Below are 18,671 nucleotides of genomic sequence, written 5' to 3' on the forward strand. Positions count from 1 at the left end.
GAATTTTCACTTCCTGTTTGGAAGTTTGCTGCCAAATTAGTTCTGTTTTACTCACAGATATAATTCAAACAGTTTTAGAAACTTCAGAGTGTTTTCTATCCAATAGTAATAATAATATGCATATTGTATGATCTAGAACAGAGTACGAGGCCGTTTAATTTGGGCACGATTTTTCCCCAAAGTGATAACAGCGCCCCCTATTATGAAGAAGTTTTAAGAGACAAAGACCAGGAATGCCCTTAAATTCAAATGTTGTCTGACTAAGTGGTTTTTTGACAGATGTATTCCTAAATATTTAACACAGTCCTTTACAGGAATATTTTCAATTTCTTTATCATCAGAGAAAATGCAGTTCAGAGAAAATGCAGTTATAGCATTAAGGGCATGTGCCCTTAATGCTATAACTGCATTTTCTATTGCATCAGGGTTAATGCTGAATGTTTCTAAATGTGAAATCTTATGTTTATTTGACTCTGATAATAAAGAAATGCCCTTTGACTCTGATTTTTATTTTATTTTTATTTCACCTTTATTTAACCAGGTAGGCTAGTTGAGAACAAGTTCTCATTTGCAACTGCGACCTGGCCAAGATAAAGCATAGCAGTGTGAACAGACAACAACACAGAGTTACACATGGAGTAAACAATAAACAAGTCAATAACATGGTAGGAAAAAGAGAATCTATATACAATGTGTGCAAAAGGCATGAGGTAGGCAATAAATCGAATAATTACAATTTAGCAGATTAACACTGGAGTGATAATGATGATGACAAAGACATGCCCTTAATGCTATAACTGCATTTTCTATTGCATCAGGATTAATGCTGAACGTTTCTAAATGTGAAATCTTATGTTTATTTGACTCTGATGATAAAGAAATTGAAAATATTCCTGTAAAGGACTGTGTTAAATATTTAGGAATACATCTGTCAAAAAACCACTTAGTCAGACAACATTTGAATTTCTCTCCTAAAATTAAGAGAACTAAAAATATATTCAATAATTGGCTACAAAGAGATCTTTCTATACTTGGGAGAGTACTTCTGTCCAAGGCAGAGGGATTGTCTCGTTTTGTGTACCCCTCATTATCGTTATGTGTAAATCCAGCAACTTGTAAAGAGATCAATAAGACCTTTCTTGACTTCGTCTGGAAAAATAAGTCTCACAAACTAAAAAAATATGTCCTTTCTAACAAAAGAGCTGAAGGTGGTCTAGAAGTGTTGGATTTTGTTGACATAAATAACACTTTCAAGATAAACTGGTTGAAAAAATGTTTGCTCGATACTGATTCAATATGGTATTTCATTCCAAATAATGTGTTTAATAAATTGGGAGTTCTTCAATTTTTACTGAAATGTAATTATATTCCTGAAAGATTACCTGGTAAATTGGCTAGGTTTCATCAACAAGCTTTACTGGCCTGGAAAATATGTTTCCTGTACAATTTTTCCCCTCATAAAGCTCTTTTGTGGAATAATTCAGACATAACTGTAAGGAATAAGTCATTGTTCTACCCCAGCTGGCATGAGAGGAATATTGACTTTCTTCTTGATATTTTCGACAACAAGGGTAATATGCTCCAATATGAACAATTTATAACATTGAAAGAGTTTCCAATACCTTTCAGAGAGTTTATTTCTGTGATCAAAGCCATTCTCAGTGGTCTAACTACACTTATGAAAAGTCATCTTAATTCTGGGAATGATCACAAATTTTATCCAGAACTCAGATTGGAAGGCGTGGGCTTACTTGAGAGATCTTGTTGTAATAAATATATGAGACAAATTCTTCATTCACAAAACCAACTTACACCGAGAGGAAAGTTTTTCTGGAACATGCTTATTCCTGACATGTCTGGAAAAATGCATGGTTAAGGCCTAAACAAATACTGTATACCAAACAAAGTTAAGGAAGTGCACTTCAAAATTTTACATAAGATATATCCATGTAATTCTATGATTTCCAAATTTGTGGCTATTGATGATATCTGCGTTTTCTGTGAAAAAGAAGGTGAGAATCTGTCTCACTTGTTCTTTGAATGTAAATTTGTGTCAGAATTTTGGGAAAACCTTGCAAAGTACTTATTTAACATTATGAACACTGCCTATAATTTTAACATAAAATATATAATATGTTACTATTGCAATGATAACAAAACCACTGAAATGATTGTTCATTTTTTAAATTCTTGTTGTCAAATACTTTATACACAAACAAAAATTCCAAAATTCTATACCAAAATTACCAATTTTTCTGATTGAATTTAATTATCTTATTAAAACACTAACCCTAGTGAATAACAACAAGAATAACATCTTCACGATTCATTATAATAAGATATTTTCAGAGTGAATATAATTGCACTTAAATTGATTATTTTTGGTATTTTATTTGTATTTATATTTTTTGTATGTTTGAGCATTTTTAATACCTGTGTTTGGTTTGCTAGACATGTTTGATATAGCAATATAAGTTGATTTTTGTATTATGAATAAAATAAAATATATATTTTTTTTAAGTAAAAAAAAAGGGTAGACATCCAAAATGTCTGCCTTTTGGGTACTGCCATAGAGTTATAGTACCAGTGCCCTTCCAAGAAGGCTCAATGTTATTGGCCACAGATAAAGTTACATCAAATCACATTATATGTACTGTAGCTTTGATTGGACTGATCATGTCAACATCTTACTTTCAAAGTCTTAGCTAGCAGTCATCATCATGAATCAAGTCGACAATCTACTGGCAAATCCTTTTCAACCCTTGTCATATGAAGTTAAATAACGAAGAGAAATTCAAGATAAAACATATCAGTGCTCCGGCCGCGACCGGGAGGTCCGTGGGGCGACGCACAATTGGGCCAGCGTCGTCCGGGGTAGGGAGGGTTTGGCCGGTAGGGATTTCCTTGTCTCATCGCGCTCCAGCGAATCCTGTGGAGGGCTGGGCGCAGTGCACGCTAACCAAGGGGGCCAGGTGCACGGTGTTTCCTCCGACACATTGGTGCGGCTGGCTTCCGGGTTGGAGGCGCGCTGTGTTAAAGAAGCAGTGCGGCTTGGTTGGGTTGTGCTTCGGAGGACGCATAGCTTTCGACCTTCGTCTCTCCCGAGCCCGTACGGGAGTTGTAGCGATGAGACAAGATAGTAATTACTAGCGATTGGATACCACGAAAATTGGGGAGAAAAGGGGATAAAAATAAATAATAAAAAAAAAAAAACATATCAGTGCTCATCGGCCATTGGAGATAAAGATTACACAACAAGTTGGAAAACACAACAATGAGTCGTTTAGAAGGAATCAGTGGCTAACTGCAAGCATTGCAAAGCAACTACTAACGTTAGCCTGCTATTCAATGGAGTGGCTGTGAATGCTAGACTTTGATGACAAAGTTTGATGACAAAATTTGCCCACAAAGGACTGCCGCGCCAGCTTCACAAGATGAGTCCAAAAATGTCTTGTATGCTGCTGCATAAATGATGTAATATGCAAGGGAGTTATGTATACTGTAGCTAAGAAAGTATTACTAACTATATCCTGTGTAGTAAGCTGTTAGTAGCCCATGTGCCTCACCCTAATAATTTGGTCTATTTTCACCAACGAGGTATTGTACACACTAACGTTCATCGTTAAGGGTAGACCAAGGCGCAGCGTGATTTTGGTTCATCATACTTTATTTAAATGTGAACCAGCGAAAAAAAACAATAAACAACGAACGAAAAGCTTCGTCGTGCAAAATACATGCAACCATACAAAGACAAAATGTGGGAAACTGAATGTGGGAAAAAGGGCTGCCTAAGTATGATCCCCAATCAGAGACAACGATAGACAGCTGCCTCTGATTGGGAACCATACTAAGCCAACAACGAAAAAGAAAACATAGATATACAAAAACTAGAGTACCCACCCTAGTCACACCCTGACCTAACCAAAATATAGAGAATAAACAGGGATCTCTAAGGTCAAGGCGTGACACACACATTGTTCGTGGCCTGTGTGTTGTGTGCTTGTTTTGTACAGCTTTGACAGTGCTACTGATAGCAGTGGTGGCGCTTAGCTAGCACGTGCAAATTCAGCACACACAACATTCTATAATAGAATTGTGCTATTTGACACGTCAAATTAAAAGCTTGTCTAACACGTCAAGTAGTGTTATATGACGTGTATCTTTTTTGACACGCAAAGACCCAAACGGAGTCCAATGTGCCTCACCCTAATAATTTGGTCTATTTTCACCTCTTAATTTCACCTACTGTTCTAACTTGGTGGTGCACATGTAGCCTATAACCTGTTTTAGAGAAATGCAATCATTGAATATTGTAAGAGCTTTCATTGTCTGTTTATATGCCCCTTTATTTATCCTACGGTTCTGACTTGTTGTACAGGGAGTACATTGTAAGAACGACCCATGTTCTGAATTCCGTTGCTGTACATTTCAAAAGTGCTGAACAAATAGTTGTATTGACTACGTCAGTCGTCGCTCGCTCATTAATATCTTCATCGAAATTATGGATTGCCTCTTATCCACTTGTCATCCCCTTATGCCATAGTTTGTACATCTCAATTGTCAGTAGAAACCACATTTGTTCAAGCAAGTCAGCCATATCAGCTATGTTTTTTTAAATGCAGTAAATGAGGCTGAATTAACTGTTTCGCTGCTAGACAAGGCTCTGCTGAAATCCAGGTGTAGCAGTGGTAAGATGTTGGAACTGCTGTTGGGACTCTGCTGTTGGGACAGCTTTATGTAGTCCCTAACAATTTGTGGGCACTGTTTGTCACCGTTATAGTGCATTTGATGTATTGTTTAGTGTTGTGTTGTGTAGTAGCTTTGCCGGTGTAACAGGTGTAAAATATACTTTATGTATTTCACCCCAAAAATCCCTCATATTTATTTTTATTTATTATTTTAAAGTTATTTTGAGATGTATTACACTACTTACAAGAATGAATTATTTTGTATTTATTTCCTGAATTGTGTTAATGCTGTGATGTCATCAACAGGAGCCATGTTTTTACTCAGTTTGCTCAGAGCGTGATGAGGAGAGGTACAGTTGAAGTCGGAAGTTTACATACACTTAGGTTGTAAACTTTCTCATTTCAATAGCTCCTTGGTCATGTCACCTACTGACTTAAAACAAGGTTCGGAATGTCCACTGACTACCCTTATATAGTCAGTGGACTATAGTTATTCGATTGTACTGGATGTAATACATATTAGCATTTTTCATACATTCATAAATGTAATAATTTTTTATGACATACTGTGAAAAATGACATACTCTTGGCTGCTGGCTCTGTCACTGTCAGACATGCACAGAGCAGACTGAAAGGGGAAGGGTAGCTCTTGACTTGAACCACAGGGGTTCTCTGTAAAGAGAGAGTAATCCAAAAGGCACAGACACACCCCTTGACTTTCAATTGGCACCCTTGATCTGTATGTATTCTCTCCCCTTTCTGATTGGTCTCCGTGGTGCTTAGTCAATGGGAACTCTGTTGCAGGCCCCATCACAAAGTTTTTACACAGTCTGGCTGTCTGACTAAAGTGCCAGAGGTATGAGGAGATACATCCTCCTTTGTATTTATGGGAACAAATATTTCCTAACACTTTGGATCCTATTCTTGGTCAATTAGAAGACACAATGCGTCAATGCAAAAAAATTACTTACTGTCCATGAGTAACTTCAACCTTGTGGGTCTGTGGGTGTTTGGGCCAATAAAGTGCCAACTCAATTCTACCACTGACTAGTCTCTCATGCCCCTATGAACGGGGACACAGGGCAATAGTTTTTAATCTAAACCAGCCCTTTTTTACTTGAGTACACTAACCCCTAATTGGGTCTCTTTTCTTGACACATAGTAGCAGTTTACCAGATAAGAAGTCAAGAAGATCAAAAAGTAGATTGTTGTAAGGGTGTATTACGTCCTGTGCTGGCCACATTGTCATATCCATTCTGGATTCTGAGTGGTAAAATCATAGCTGAAAAATGCCTCTGTATGTGTATACTGTATGTGGGAATGTCTTATGTCCGTACTATATGCTACTTTTATTATTCTCCTATAAATGGTTCAGTGCCTATAATTTAGGCTGTGTGTAGAATTGGGCATAATGGAAATTACCTCTACTAGATTATAGTGATAAGGAAATCAGACTACAGGTTTGGCCTGCGTATTTATTTGCCTACAACTAATCAGAATTCCATTATGTTTACATCAAAAAATGAGAAGATCTTGACATGGAAAAGACGACTGGGTGGACATAAAGTGGAAAGGAGGGAAAATAACTCACACCATGCAGCAGGACACCTTCAGCTGCAAGGTCTTTGTAATGCAGGTTTGATAGTTATATTTTCAATAATGAATGGTAAGCTGTTATGTGACAATTAGGTCAAAAACTTTATTTTGCTTTTTGGTGTAGATGGCCAAGGAAGTTGCACAGAACTTCCCCAACATCCCCTCCCAAATTGATATAGAATCTTCACAAAAACACATGGAGCAACTGCGAAAAGAAATGGCTTGAGGATATACTAAAAATGTCTGATATGTAATGACATTTAATTCAAAGTAAATGTAAATTCTTTATTTTTATGTAGTTGTGTGGAACAGCCATATGTTCAGTTCATGCCTATGATTTCAGAGTTCAACAAAGCCAACAACTGCTTCATGTGTGCCACTGATAAAGAACCTGGATGTGGCCCAAAGACTGACTAGTAACTTTATTTAACATGTTTATAATCTTTTGACAACAGTGACGGCATGTAAGACAATTTATGATATAACACAATGGATGGCTAATTTGTTATACTGCATTGATATTTGATATTATTTATAACATGTTACGCTTTGTTTTGTTTTAGATTTAATGTTTGCATGCCAACGGTGGTTCCATGTGCTGTGCCTAGGAATGAAGGCAAAAGAGTTGAACAGAGTGAACAGAAACTGGAAGTGCTGTCTTTGTTGTTGAAAATGTATGCTATACCCCATCCACACTGAAGAGGCTCTGAAATGTACATCAACCAGGGATAAAGAGAAAGTTAACACTGCGAAATGTTTCATACTTATTTGAAGTAAAGTGTCTGTTGACATGTTGGAAAAGATTAAAGGTCTACAATTTCTGTCAATATTCCATTTTTATTCATTGATTTTATGGCCACCATTACTGGGGTAACATGTTCAGTATATTTATTGACCAGCAAACCCACTGCAGCCTACCTTACTAGCTCACTCTCCATCCCTACTTTGAACAATTAATAGCATGACTCTCGTATTTTGCCCTTTTCCTTTATGGTTGATATTAACGATGAAAGGAGATATTATCTGTCTCTCTCCTATTGTGTACCGCTGTTAAATACTGTGGCAAAATAAAAAACAGAGAAAATAAGTACTTAGAACTACCAATTATTATAGATAAATATGAAAGGGTAAACAACACTGGACTGAACCCCCTAATTGTCAAACTAATATTTATGTACAACAATATAGAAGATAAATGACTAGAGGTTATGCAATATGGGTGTATATCCACCTCACGCTTCTTAGGTGTGTAATTGACATGACCAAGGAGCTATTGAAATGTAAAACTAAGAAAAATGTACGTTACACTGCTTGATTTCACAGTACACAAACAAGAGTGTGCAATATATAAGGCTAGTCCGTGGACATTCTGAAGTTTGTTTGAGTCAAGTAGGTCACATGACCAAGGAGCTACTGACATTCGAATGTTAAAAAAGTTTGTACTTTGTTTACGCTCCCTAACTAATTCAACTATGAATACAAAATGCTGCTCACATTTACACATGTTTATTAGCTTTGGAACGTGAATTAATGTCCAGATCGTGAAAATAAGACCTGTGCAATGTTGTGCGCAACTTTCCCAACATCATGACACTTATTTGGAGTCTTTGGCTCGAGTGGTTTGAAAGCGCGAATATCCGTGGAATATCCAACTTTAAACTGTCTTTACCTCGGTCGATAGCTTTGTTGCGGGAGAGGGTCTCTTTCAGGTGCAGACAGCATGAGTTTTCTGATGATTTTCTTACGGGTATTCTGCACTGTCTTTTGTCAGACACATATACTTGTATGGGAGTCCACAGACTGCAGCATTAACTTTAGCCTTGTATTTTTACCCATTCCATGCAGTCGTTAAAAGAGAGACAATCGGCAGAATTGTGTCCAGAGCCCCGTCTTCCATCTACACCTTACCAGAACACAACGCAGAAAGGTACCGGTACAGAGCAGGTTACACTGGCATGCATCTAACATTTTTTGTTATGTTTGTCCCACCAAGATTTACATGCTAAAATCGCCACTGGCCAAGGTTTCACTGGGAGCCCCCCAGTGAGCAGGTCTGAAGAGAGATCCAGAGAGGGTGAGTTTTAGTAAGGTAGGATTTATTGCTTTTATTCCTATGGTTATTAATTGTCTGCACTGATGGAGCGTAAATCCCAGAAAATAGATGTGGTAGTGGCAGCAGCTGTTGGCCTGTAGTAGGATCTGGTAGGACAAAATTATTAGTATAAAGTTGTATATGTGTAGCGTTAGATAGTGGTGAGATTTATTTCCCCCCTTCTTTTCTGTGACATATTGTGCAATTCACACTCCGACCTGTAAAAGTCAGCAACAGCGTCAAGTCTGCCGGAAACTCGCAGGAAGATGAAGTAAACGGAAGCAGAGAGGAGTCGAAGCGAAAGGATTTACGCCGCCCAAAATCGGTCCTCGTGAGATAAGGTTTAGGGGTGTCGAAATACGTGAGACTTATTCAATCGAATATAAGTTTGGTAATGTTTAGGCTATTATAAATGTACTGATATAAGTGGACGCACGTGGAATTCAGGCAACTGATAAATACGACCTAGTTGTATATAATCTTTACGGAAATGAAGTGTCCAAAAACTATTTCCACGTTCGCGTTTTTATTGTTATTTAGGCGTGTATTAACACCCAACTAAAAATATTACTGATTTAACTGCATAGCATCACATACTTAATTCGCATTAGAGACAGAACTTGGTTGATAGATGTTATCTAGGTAACACTGGCTAGCTGCTAACAATGGCTAACTGTATGGTTTTTCACACTCAAATAGCCTCCATCATGGAGGTGTTAGCGAATGCAGCCGTGGCAGAGATCTGTAAACTCGTAGACGACGACTATGCAGTGTTTCGTTTGGAAATAACTCAAAGCCAGAAAGAAAACAGGGGGTTGCGGAGGAAACTACTGGAACTGAAGGTGGCACGGGAGCGCGCAGAGAGGACAACGCGAGAGCGCGTCCTCGCCAGTCGGCCCAGTATCAAGATCCTTGACCGATACAGAGGAATAGCAAGAGGTAGGTCAGTTTTTGGATAGTATGCAATAATTCCCCTGATTACTTAGCTATCTTGCGCAAAGACAAAATTATAATATTCTTGATTTACTGCATTTCCTATTTACTAATTTAAAACAATGTGATGCATCAAACATACTACATTGATCAATAAATAATATTTCAAGAAGTTATGCAAAGTGTTAGCTTACATCCTTGCCAACTCTAGACAGTGTCAATAGTATACAACATACCAATAACTGTCAACAGTGTATAATATAGTATTTTATTTTTTTAATTTTTTTATTTTACCAGGTAAGTTGACTGAGAACACGTTCTCATTTGCAGCAACGACCTGGGGAATAGTTACAGGGGAGAGGAGGGGGATGAATGAGCCAATTGTAAACTGGGGAATATTAGGTGACCATGATGGTTTGAGGGCCAGATTGGGAATTTAGCCAGGACACCGGGGTTAACACCCCTACTCTTACGATAAGTGCCCTGGGATCTTTAATGACCTCAGAGAGTCAGGACACCCGTTTAACGTCCCATCCGAAAGACGGCACCCTACACAGGGCAGTGTCCCCAATCACTGCCCTGGGGCATTGGGATATTTTTTAGACCAGAGGAAAGAGTGCCTCCTACTGGCCCTCCAACACCACTTCCAGCAGCATCTGGACTCCCATCCAGGGACTGACCAGGACCAACCCTGCTTAGCGTCAGAAGCAAGCCAGCAGTGGTATGCAGGGTGGTATGCTGCTGGCTTGACAGTAGCTAAACAATCTGCTTATTTTCCTCCAATTACTCTCTCAGGTGAAGGACATCTCCCTGGAGGCCACAGGAACTTAGTGAAGCCATCGGGACAAAATACATTGAGAGATGACCAACCAATCACTGTTGATGAGGGGAATGGAACCCCAACCCAGCACATTATAGTGATCGAGGTTAGTGTAATAGTGTTGAATAAAACATTAGTTACTTTGATGCCCCTTTATTTCAGAAAGGCTCCCCTCACCTATTCACTTGCTTACATGTACATTCTCATCATAGGTGCGCTTGTAAGACTTCCGAACGACATTGTTATCTAATTCAACTCATGTACCGGTAATAACCACCTCTCTTCTTGTGTCAGTCTGCAGAGGCTGCAGGTCCTGGGGTCAAGCAGGAGAGGTCTGAAGGAGAGGAGAACACACTGCACATTAGGGACATCCAGACTGGATTGGCTGGAGCGCCCCCTGTAGCCACGGACGAACCCGACACCGCCCCAGCGCAGCCCAAGACCCGACGCAGCGTGACGGAGGTCAGTGGAACGCTGAACGCCGTCCTCAAGTCAGAGACAGACACAGAGACTTTAACTGTAACACACAGGCTTTTACACACAGGATCTGACCAAATGTTGGACCCAGAGAGACTGGGGCTGGGGAGACTGGGCTGCCCTCCTGCTCCCGCCTCAGAGTATTTACTTTATGGAAACCCGAGCCCGAGGACAGTTCATTCCCATCCGGACTCAGGTGGCGCGTCAGAGACTGGTAATGATCCGTCTTGTTCTTACACTTCAGAGATGGACCCTAGCAGCATTCCCTTGGGTTTAGAGGCACAGACTGATCTGTCTAGACGGGACTGGAACCGGTGCAGTAGAAGTGTATACTCTGAAGGGTGCCTATATAAGGCAGGGGAGGGTATGGCCGTAGATGAAGTGACTGTGAAAGTGGAGGGCGACATTCCTCCCACATGGAATGCAGATAGTCTCCTAGGAGATGGACACTCACAGGGCAGAGATTTCTTAGATTACAGGGAAAGCTTGGAGACAAATCCAAATGTCGCTACCCACTACCCTTTACACACGCTCAGGGATCGCGACCCTTTGTCCACGTCGATGGGGCCTTCTGATTCACATGGCAGCGTCCTCTTCGATCAGGTATTGAACTCAAACGACAGGACTAGAGCCCAGGCTCAGAGAGGGGAAGCTACATCAGGCAATAGTAAAGATAAACGGTTCCTCTGTATGTTCTGTAACAAAGGCTTCAGCTGCCCCCAGAAGGTGGAGATCCACCAGAGGGTACACACGGGGGAGAAGCCCTACAGCTGTACCCAGTGTCACATGCGCTTCACCCAGGCTGGCAACCTGAAGAGGCACCAGAGGGTGCACACTGGGGAGAAACCCTATAGCTGTACCCAGTGCCACATGCGCTTCGCCCAGGCCGGTCACTTGAAGATGCACCTGAAGGTCCACACGGGAGAGCGGCCGTTCACTTGTACTCACTGCGGGAAGAGGTTTTCAGAGAGGAGCTACCTCAGGATACACCAGCAGAAAAAACACTCCACTCTATAACATAGAAAGTAACCATTCCACTCGATAGCTTCTGAGGTTTAGAATAACAGGAGTAACAGATTTCGGTGTTGAATATTCCTGGGTAGAATGTTGCATCCAGACATTGCGTGATATATAAGCCTACAAATCTGTTACATATTGTGTTTGTACTGTGTAGGCTATATGATGTTCACAAATGCCCATTTGATTACTTCCATTAAACTACTTAATTTTTTCCCCAAGACACTTTTAATGAGAAAATGAATGCAGTGTATCAAGTTCATGCCTAATTTTTTGTTGATGTATGTGTGGTTTTCTTATGGTGTATTGAAGTTGTTTGTTTTAATAAACACACAATTGGACTTTTAATTTTAAGACTTTAATTGAGACTCTTTAGTATACATCACATCTGTATTCACCTGACAGCGCTTTATAACCATGTTTATTTTATTTATTTATTTCACCTTTATTTAACCAGGTAGGCAAATTGAGAACACGTTCTCATTTACAATTGCGACCTGGCCAAAATAAAGCAAAGCAGTTCGACACATACAACAACACATAGTTACACATGGAGTAAAAACAAACATACAGTCAATAATACAGTGAAAATAAGTCTATATACAATATGAGCAAGTGAGGTGAGATAAGGGAGGTGAAGGCAAACAAAATATATATATAAATAAATATAAAAAAATATAAAAAGGCCATGGTGGCGAAGTAAATACAATATAGCAAGTAAAAAAAATAACACTGGAATGGTTGGTTTGCAGTGGAAGAAGGTGCTAAGTAGAGATAGAAATAATGGGGTGCAAAGGAGCAAAATAAATAAATACAGTAGGTAAAGAGGTAGTTGTTTGGGCTAAATTATAGATGGGCTATGTACAGGTGCAGTAATCTATGAGCTGCTCTGACAGCTGGTGCTTAAAGCTAGTGAGGGAGATAAGTGTTTCTAGTTTCAGAGATTTTTGTAGTTCGTTCCAGTCATTGGCAGCAGAGAACTGGAAGGAGAGGCGGCCAAAGGAAGAATTGGTTTTGGGGGTGACCAGAGAGATATACCTGCTGGAGCGCGTGCTACGGGTGGGCGTTGCTATGGTGACCAGCGAGCTGAGATAAGGGGGGACTTTACCTAGCAGGGTCTTGTAGATGACCTGGAGCCAGTGGGTTTGGCGACGAGTGTGAAGCGAGGGCCAGCCAACGAGAGCGTACAGGTCGCAGTGGTGGGTAGTATATGGGGCTTTGGTGACAAAACGGATGGCACTGTGATAGACTGCATCCAATTTATTGAGTAGGGTTTTGGAGGCTATTTTGTAAATGACATCACCGAAGTCGAGGATTGGTAGGATGGTCAGTTTTACAAGGGTATGTTTGGCAGCATGAGTGAAGGATGCTTTGTTGCGGAATAGGAAGCCGATTCTAGATTTAACTTTGGATTGGAGATGCTTGATGTGAGTCTGGAAGGAGAGTTTACAGTCTAACCAGACACCTAGATATTTGTAGTTGTCCACATATTCTAAGTCAGAGCCGTCCAGAGTAGTGATGCTGGACAGGCGGGCAGGTGCAGGCAGCGATCGGTTGAAGAGCATGCATTTAGTTTTACTTGTATTTAAGAGCAATTGGAGGCCACGGAAGGAGAGTTGTATGGCATTGAAGCTCGCCTGGAGGGTTGTTAACACAGTGTCAAGAGAAGGGCCAGAAGTATACAGAATAGTGTCGTCTGCGTAGAGGTGGATCAGAGACTCACCAGCAGCAAGAGCGACATCATTGATGTATACAGAGAAGAGAGTCGGTCCAAGAATTGAACCCTGTGGCACCCCCATAGAGACTGCCAGAGGTCCGGACAACAGACCCTCCGATTTGACACACTGAACTCGATCAGAGAAGTAGTTGGTGAACCAGGCGAGGCAATCATTAGAGAAACCAAGGCTGTCGAGTCTGCCGATGAGGATGTGGTGATTGACAGAGTCAAAAGCCTTGGCCAGGTCAATGAATATGGCTGCACAGTACTGTTTCCTATCGATAGCGGTTAAGATATCGTTTATGACCTTGAGCTTACTAAATATACCCACACACTTACAAATAGCTACTGTACACGTCAAAATAGTTTAGTCAGGTTTGTCTGATGACTTTTGACTTATCATAGCTGACTTATATTTTCCCACAACATCACATTTATGTCCACCATGGTCTGTTTAACAACAATGAAGTCATTCTATAATATGACTACAGTGTAGGATTCATGACGTGGAGATTGAGGAGGGTCCAGAGGTGCTGCTGGTGAAGGAGGAGGGGTGTGTGGGGGGTCTGGGGAACCCTGAGGGGACCATGGTCATGGAGGACAACCAGACTATACCTCCTGAACCCACAGAGGAACCAGCTGAGCAGCACAGGACCACTCACAGTCTCGCTGAGGTGAGCCCACTGTGAACTACTGTCTGTATGCTATTAGGTCAGGGACTGTATCCACAAAGCCTATCAGAGTAGGATTGCTGATCTAGGATCAGTTTTGTCTTTTAGATCGTAATGAATAAGAACTGATCCTCAATCAGCACTTTTACTCAGACTCTTTGCGCTGGGGCCGTATCCTCAAAGCATCTCAGAAAAGGTCCTAAGAATCCTATAAGAACTTTTTTTTAAGACTTAAAAAACTCCCTGCACAGAGTATTTTATTTATTTTTTTACCCCTTTTTCGTGGGAGTGTGGCGAAGTCAGGTAGGAGACCTGCGCCAACTTCCCGGGCTTACCGTGGAGAGCGAGAGTACGGGCAGACACTGTGTTACGCAGTAGAGCGTATGGTGTCTCCTGTACGTGTTCATAGCCCGGTGCGGGTTATTCCACCTCCCCGCACTAGCCGGGCTAGAGTGAGCATTGAGCCAAGTGCCATGAAGCCGGCTCAACATATCTGGCCTCCAGTACGTCTCCTCGGGCCGGTGTACATGGCACCAGCCTTACGCATGGTGTCCCCGGTTCGCCAACACAGCCCAGTGCGGGTTATTCCACCTCCCCGCACTGGACGGGCTACGGGGAGCATGCAACCAGGTAAGGTTGGGCAGGCTCAGTGCTCAAGGGAGCCAGTACGCCTGCACGATCCGGTATATCCGGCGCCACCTTCCCGCCCCAGCTCAGTACCACCAGTGCCTACACTACGCACCAGGCTTCCAGTGCGTCTCCAGAGCCCTGTTCCTCCTCCACGCACTCTCCCTGTGGTGCGTGTCTCCAGCCCAGTACCTCCAGTTCCGGCATCACGCACCAAGCCTCCTGTGCGTCTCCAGAGCCCTGTACGCACTGTTCCTTCTCCCCGCACTCGCCCTGAGGTGCGTGCCCTCAGCCCGGTACCTCCAGTTCCGGTACCACGCACCAGGCCTATAGTGCGCCTCGAGAGTCCAGTGTGCCCTGTTCCTGCTCCCCGCACTAGCCTTGAGGTGCGTGTCTCCAGTCCGGTACCACCAGTTCCGGCACCACGCACCAGACCCTGCTGTGCGCCTCAGCAGGTCGGAGTCGGCCGTCTGCCCAACGCCGCCTGCACTGCTCGTCTGCCCAACGCCGGCTGCACTGCTCGTCTGCCCAACGCCGCCTGCACTGCTCGTCTGCCCAGCGCCGTCTGAGCCATCCGTCTGCCCAGCGCCGTCTGAGCCATCCGTCTGCCCAGCGCCGTCTGAGCCATCCGTCTGCCCAGCGCCGTCTGAGCCATCCGTCTGCCCAGCGCCGTCTGAGCCATCCGTCTGCCCAGCGCCATCTGAGCCATCCGTCTGCCCAGCGCCATCTGAGCCATCCGTCTGCCACGAGCCATTAGAGCCGCCCGTCTGTCCCGAGCCATTAGAGCCGCCCGTCAGTCAGGAGCCGCCAGCTAGTCAGGAGCCGCCAGAGCCGCCAGCCAGTCAGGAGCCGCCAGAGCCGCCAGCCAGTCAGGAGCCGCCAGAGCCGCCAGCCAGTCAGGAGCCGCCAGAGCCGTCAGCCAGTCAGGAGCTGCCAGAGCCACCAGCCAGTCAGGAGCTGCCAGAGCCGCCAGCCAGTCAGGAGCTGCCAGAGCTGCCCCACAGTCATGAGCTGCCCTCCAGTCATGAGCTGCCCTCCAGTCATGAGCTGCCCTCCAGTCATGAGCTGCCCTCCAGTCATGAGCTGCCCTCCAGTCATGAGCTGCCCCCCAGTCATGAGCTGCCCCACAGTCATGAGCTGCCACTCAGTCCGGAGCTGCCAGTAGTCCAGAGTTGTCCCTCTGTCCTAAGCTACCTCTCTGTCCGGAGCGATCTCTCTGTCCTGAGCTACCTCTCTGTCCTGAGCTACCTCTCTGTCCTGAGTTGTCTCCTCTATTTAGGAGGGGCGTTGGTGAAGGTTCCTGGACCATGGTCGGGGGCGAGGGTCGCCACTCAAAGGACGCTAAGGAGGGGGACAAAGACAGTGGTGGAGTGGTGTCCTCGTCCACCGCCGGAGCCGCCACCGCGGACAGATGCCCACCCAGACCCTCCCCTTGAGTTTTAGGGGTGCGCCCGGAGTTCGCACCTTGAGGGGGGGGGGGGTTCTGTCACGTTCCTGACCTGTTTTCTGTTGTTTTGTATGTGTTTAGTTGGTCAGGGCGTGAGTTGGGGTGGGTAGTCTATGTTATGTGTTTTCTATGTTGGGTTAATGTGTTGCCTGGTATGGTTCTCAATTAGAGGCAGGTGTTTGATGTTTCCTCTGATTGAGAACCATATTAAGGTAGGTTATTCTCACTGTTTGTTTGTGGGTGATTGTTCCTGTGTCTGTGTATACCACACGGGACTGTTTCGTTTGTTCGTTCGTTTTAGGTAGTCTGTTCCTGTTCGTGCGTTCTTCGTGTCTATTGTAAGTTCGTAAGTTCAGGTCTGTCTATGTCGTTTTGTTGTTTTGTATTTTCCTAGTGTTTTGTCAGTGTTTCGTCTGTTAAATAAATTCAGTATGTATTCATCACCCGCTGCGCCTTGGTCCGTTCATTCACCACAAGACGAACGTTACAGTATCGCCCGCTGTGAACTCTGTAGCACGTTTCCGACAACCACTGTGAATGTGACTGTGCATCAAATGTTGCGATGGTAAAACGCTTGATATCATTTTCACCTGACAAGATCACTTTTCCTTCTCTTAATTATCGCCTAATAAATTTATGTTGGCCTGCATAACCTTTTTTTAACCTTTTTTTTTTATTTATTTTTTTACAATTACCGTTATATCAACACACTCGTCACTCCTGTTTGACAATTGTAAATTGCTTTGGCACAGTAGGAATCAAGTCACTTGCCGATAATGTTGTATACAATGTTGCCTACAACATTTAAGGTCTATTAAAGGTCTATTATTTTAATTTAACCACAACCAAAGTTAACATAAGCCCTAGATGCCTTCAATTGCCCAATTTATGGGCATGCTCAATTTAGGCAGATTTTTTTAACAGCGTGATATTGCGCTCCAAATGGATAACTTGAAATAACATAATGTAGGTAACTAAATAATACTAACACTGCTACATTAATGTGGATGCTACCATGATGAGTGAAAAAGTTAGAGGCATAAATACCACCCCCCCCCCCGATTATGCTAACCTCCCCTGTTATTGGTAAGAGGTTGCATGTTGTATGATCTTTGTGTATGATCTTTGTGCATTTGTAACTTTCTCACTCATCATTATTCACGATTCATTCAGGACTATCCGTAATCATGGCAGCATCCACATTAATATAACAGTGTTCATAAACATATTCTATTCTTACTTACAACAAAAGTGACTCCAAAATGACACAATACATGATTTACCATTAATTTCTATTGGGCACAACTTAATCTGTCTGTTGCCTCATAAAACATTAAAGCTATACACCCAAGTTTAAGCTTCACTGTCCAAATAAATACATAGGGGAGTGTACATCACCATGTCACTGTGATAAGAGCCAATTTATGCTTGATCTGAAAATGTGGTCGGAGGTGCCGTGTGGATGGCGTGACGCAATTGCGGAGCCTCCTGAGGCACGCTGAAGCCAAATTGATCTCTGTACCACATCGACGTGCGCCTCTCAAATTGTGTAACAATGTGGAGGGCTCCGTATAGCGCCGCATTGTCATGATTGGTTGACGGTAGGTGAGAGCGGGATGTCTAAAATAAACACAAACTCACAACAGCTCTGTGCTGCTTGGTGAAGTGCAAGAAGTATGAATGCCCTGACTTCTGCAGAGGCCATATCACTGTAAATGCTGCGCGGTCAATGCAGATGTCGGTTTGACCATACAGCACCTTTTAGTCTACAGTCCTTGACCTCAAGCTGTTTGCAGTAAATTGCCTATAAGCTACCTTCAGGTCATGTGATGAATGAGGTGAAATATGAACTAAAGTGCACATGTACTTGTTATTCCAGACTCTACAAACTGGGTCAGAGTATGCCATCTGTTTACTTCTGTTTAGGACTGTAAATAACCACATACCCACATTAACCCTTTGTTAACTTGTCATTTGAAACAGGCTTGTGTAAATGCCTGTTTTTAGAGAGACAGTAAAGCTAATATTTACCTTACTGAGGTGATGCAGATGGAATAAAGTATTTATATTATTTTCAACTATATTCTTGCTAACACACTGTTCTTTCTGAACAATTCTGCTCTGCGCTGGCAAGATATTGATCATGAATAGGAGATTTGATGTCTAATGTAATAAGCAGGAGAGTATTTAAAAGAACAGCGCGCATGATATAACCTTTTCATTTAGCCACACCCTTTGAATGATGATGCCTATCAATAACATCCCATAGAGATCCCACTAAATTACTAAAGGGGCTTTGTCATAAATCCTAAAAATTGTAGAATGGATCGAAATGGCAGCCATGTTGGTCAGGGAGAAATCCAAACCAATCGAATTGGAATGATTGGCAGTAGGGGCATAATCCTGATTTTGTTTATACAGGGAAATAAAAGGCATGTGAAATAAAAAATGGTAAAATAGAATTCTTGTCAACATAAAATATTGTCATAATTATAAGTACAGTTTATGTAAACAGACCATAAATGTCTCAAGTTTTGTTTTCTTGGAAAGCTGTGAGTGCTATTATACGATAGTATATACTTGTTG

General features: G+C 42.5%; 1 protein-coding gene across 2 annotated transcripts; it reads left to right on the plus strand.

Moving 5' to 3' along the window:
• The first annotated feature begins 8,627 nt into the window (after positions 1–8,627).
• On the plus strand, positions 8,628–11,971 carry LOC129841492 (zinc finger protein 18-like). 2 transcript variants are annotated; one of them, XM_055909781.1, is made up of 4 exons: positions 8,640–8,737; positions 9,076–9,315; positions 10,105–10,235; positions 10,424–11,971. In XM_055909781.1, the coding sequence occupies exons 2-4, from the start codon at positions 9,084–9,086 to the stop codon at positions 11,621–11,623; spliced, it is 1,563 nt and encodes a 520-aa protein (XP_055765756.1). In that variant the 5' UTR covers positions 8,640–8,737; positions 9,076–9,083; the 3' UTR covers positions 11,624–11,971. The 2 variants fall into 2 exon arrangements, with proteins under 2 accessions (XP_055765755.1, XP_055765756.1); XM_055909780.1 differs by having other exon boundaries at positions 8,628–9,315.
• The last annotated feature ends 6,700 nt before the right edge of the window (positions 11,972–18,671 follow it).

This window comes from Salvelinus fontinalis, chromosome 42 (assembly GCF_029448725.1).
Source record: "Salvelinus fontinalis isolate EN_2023a chromosome 42, ASM2944872v1, whole genome shotgun sequence".
NCBI lineage: Eukaryota > Metazoa > Chordata > Actinopteri > Salmoniformes > Salmonidae > Salvelinus > Salvelinus fontinalis.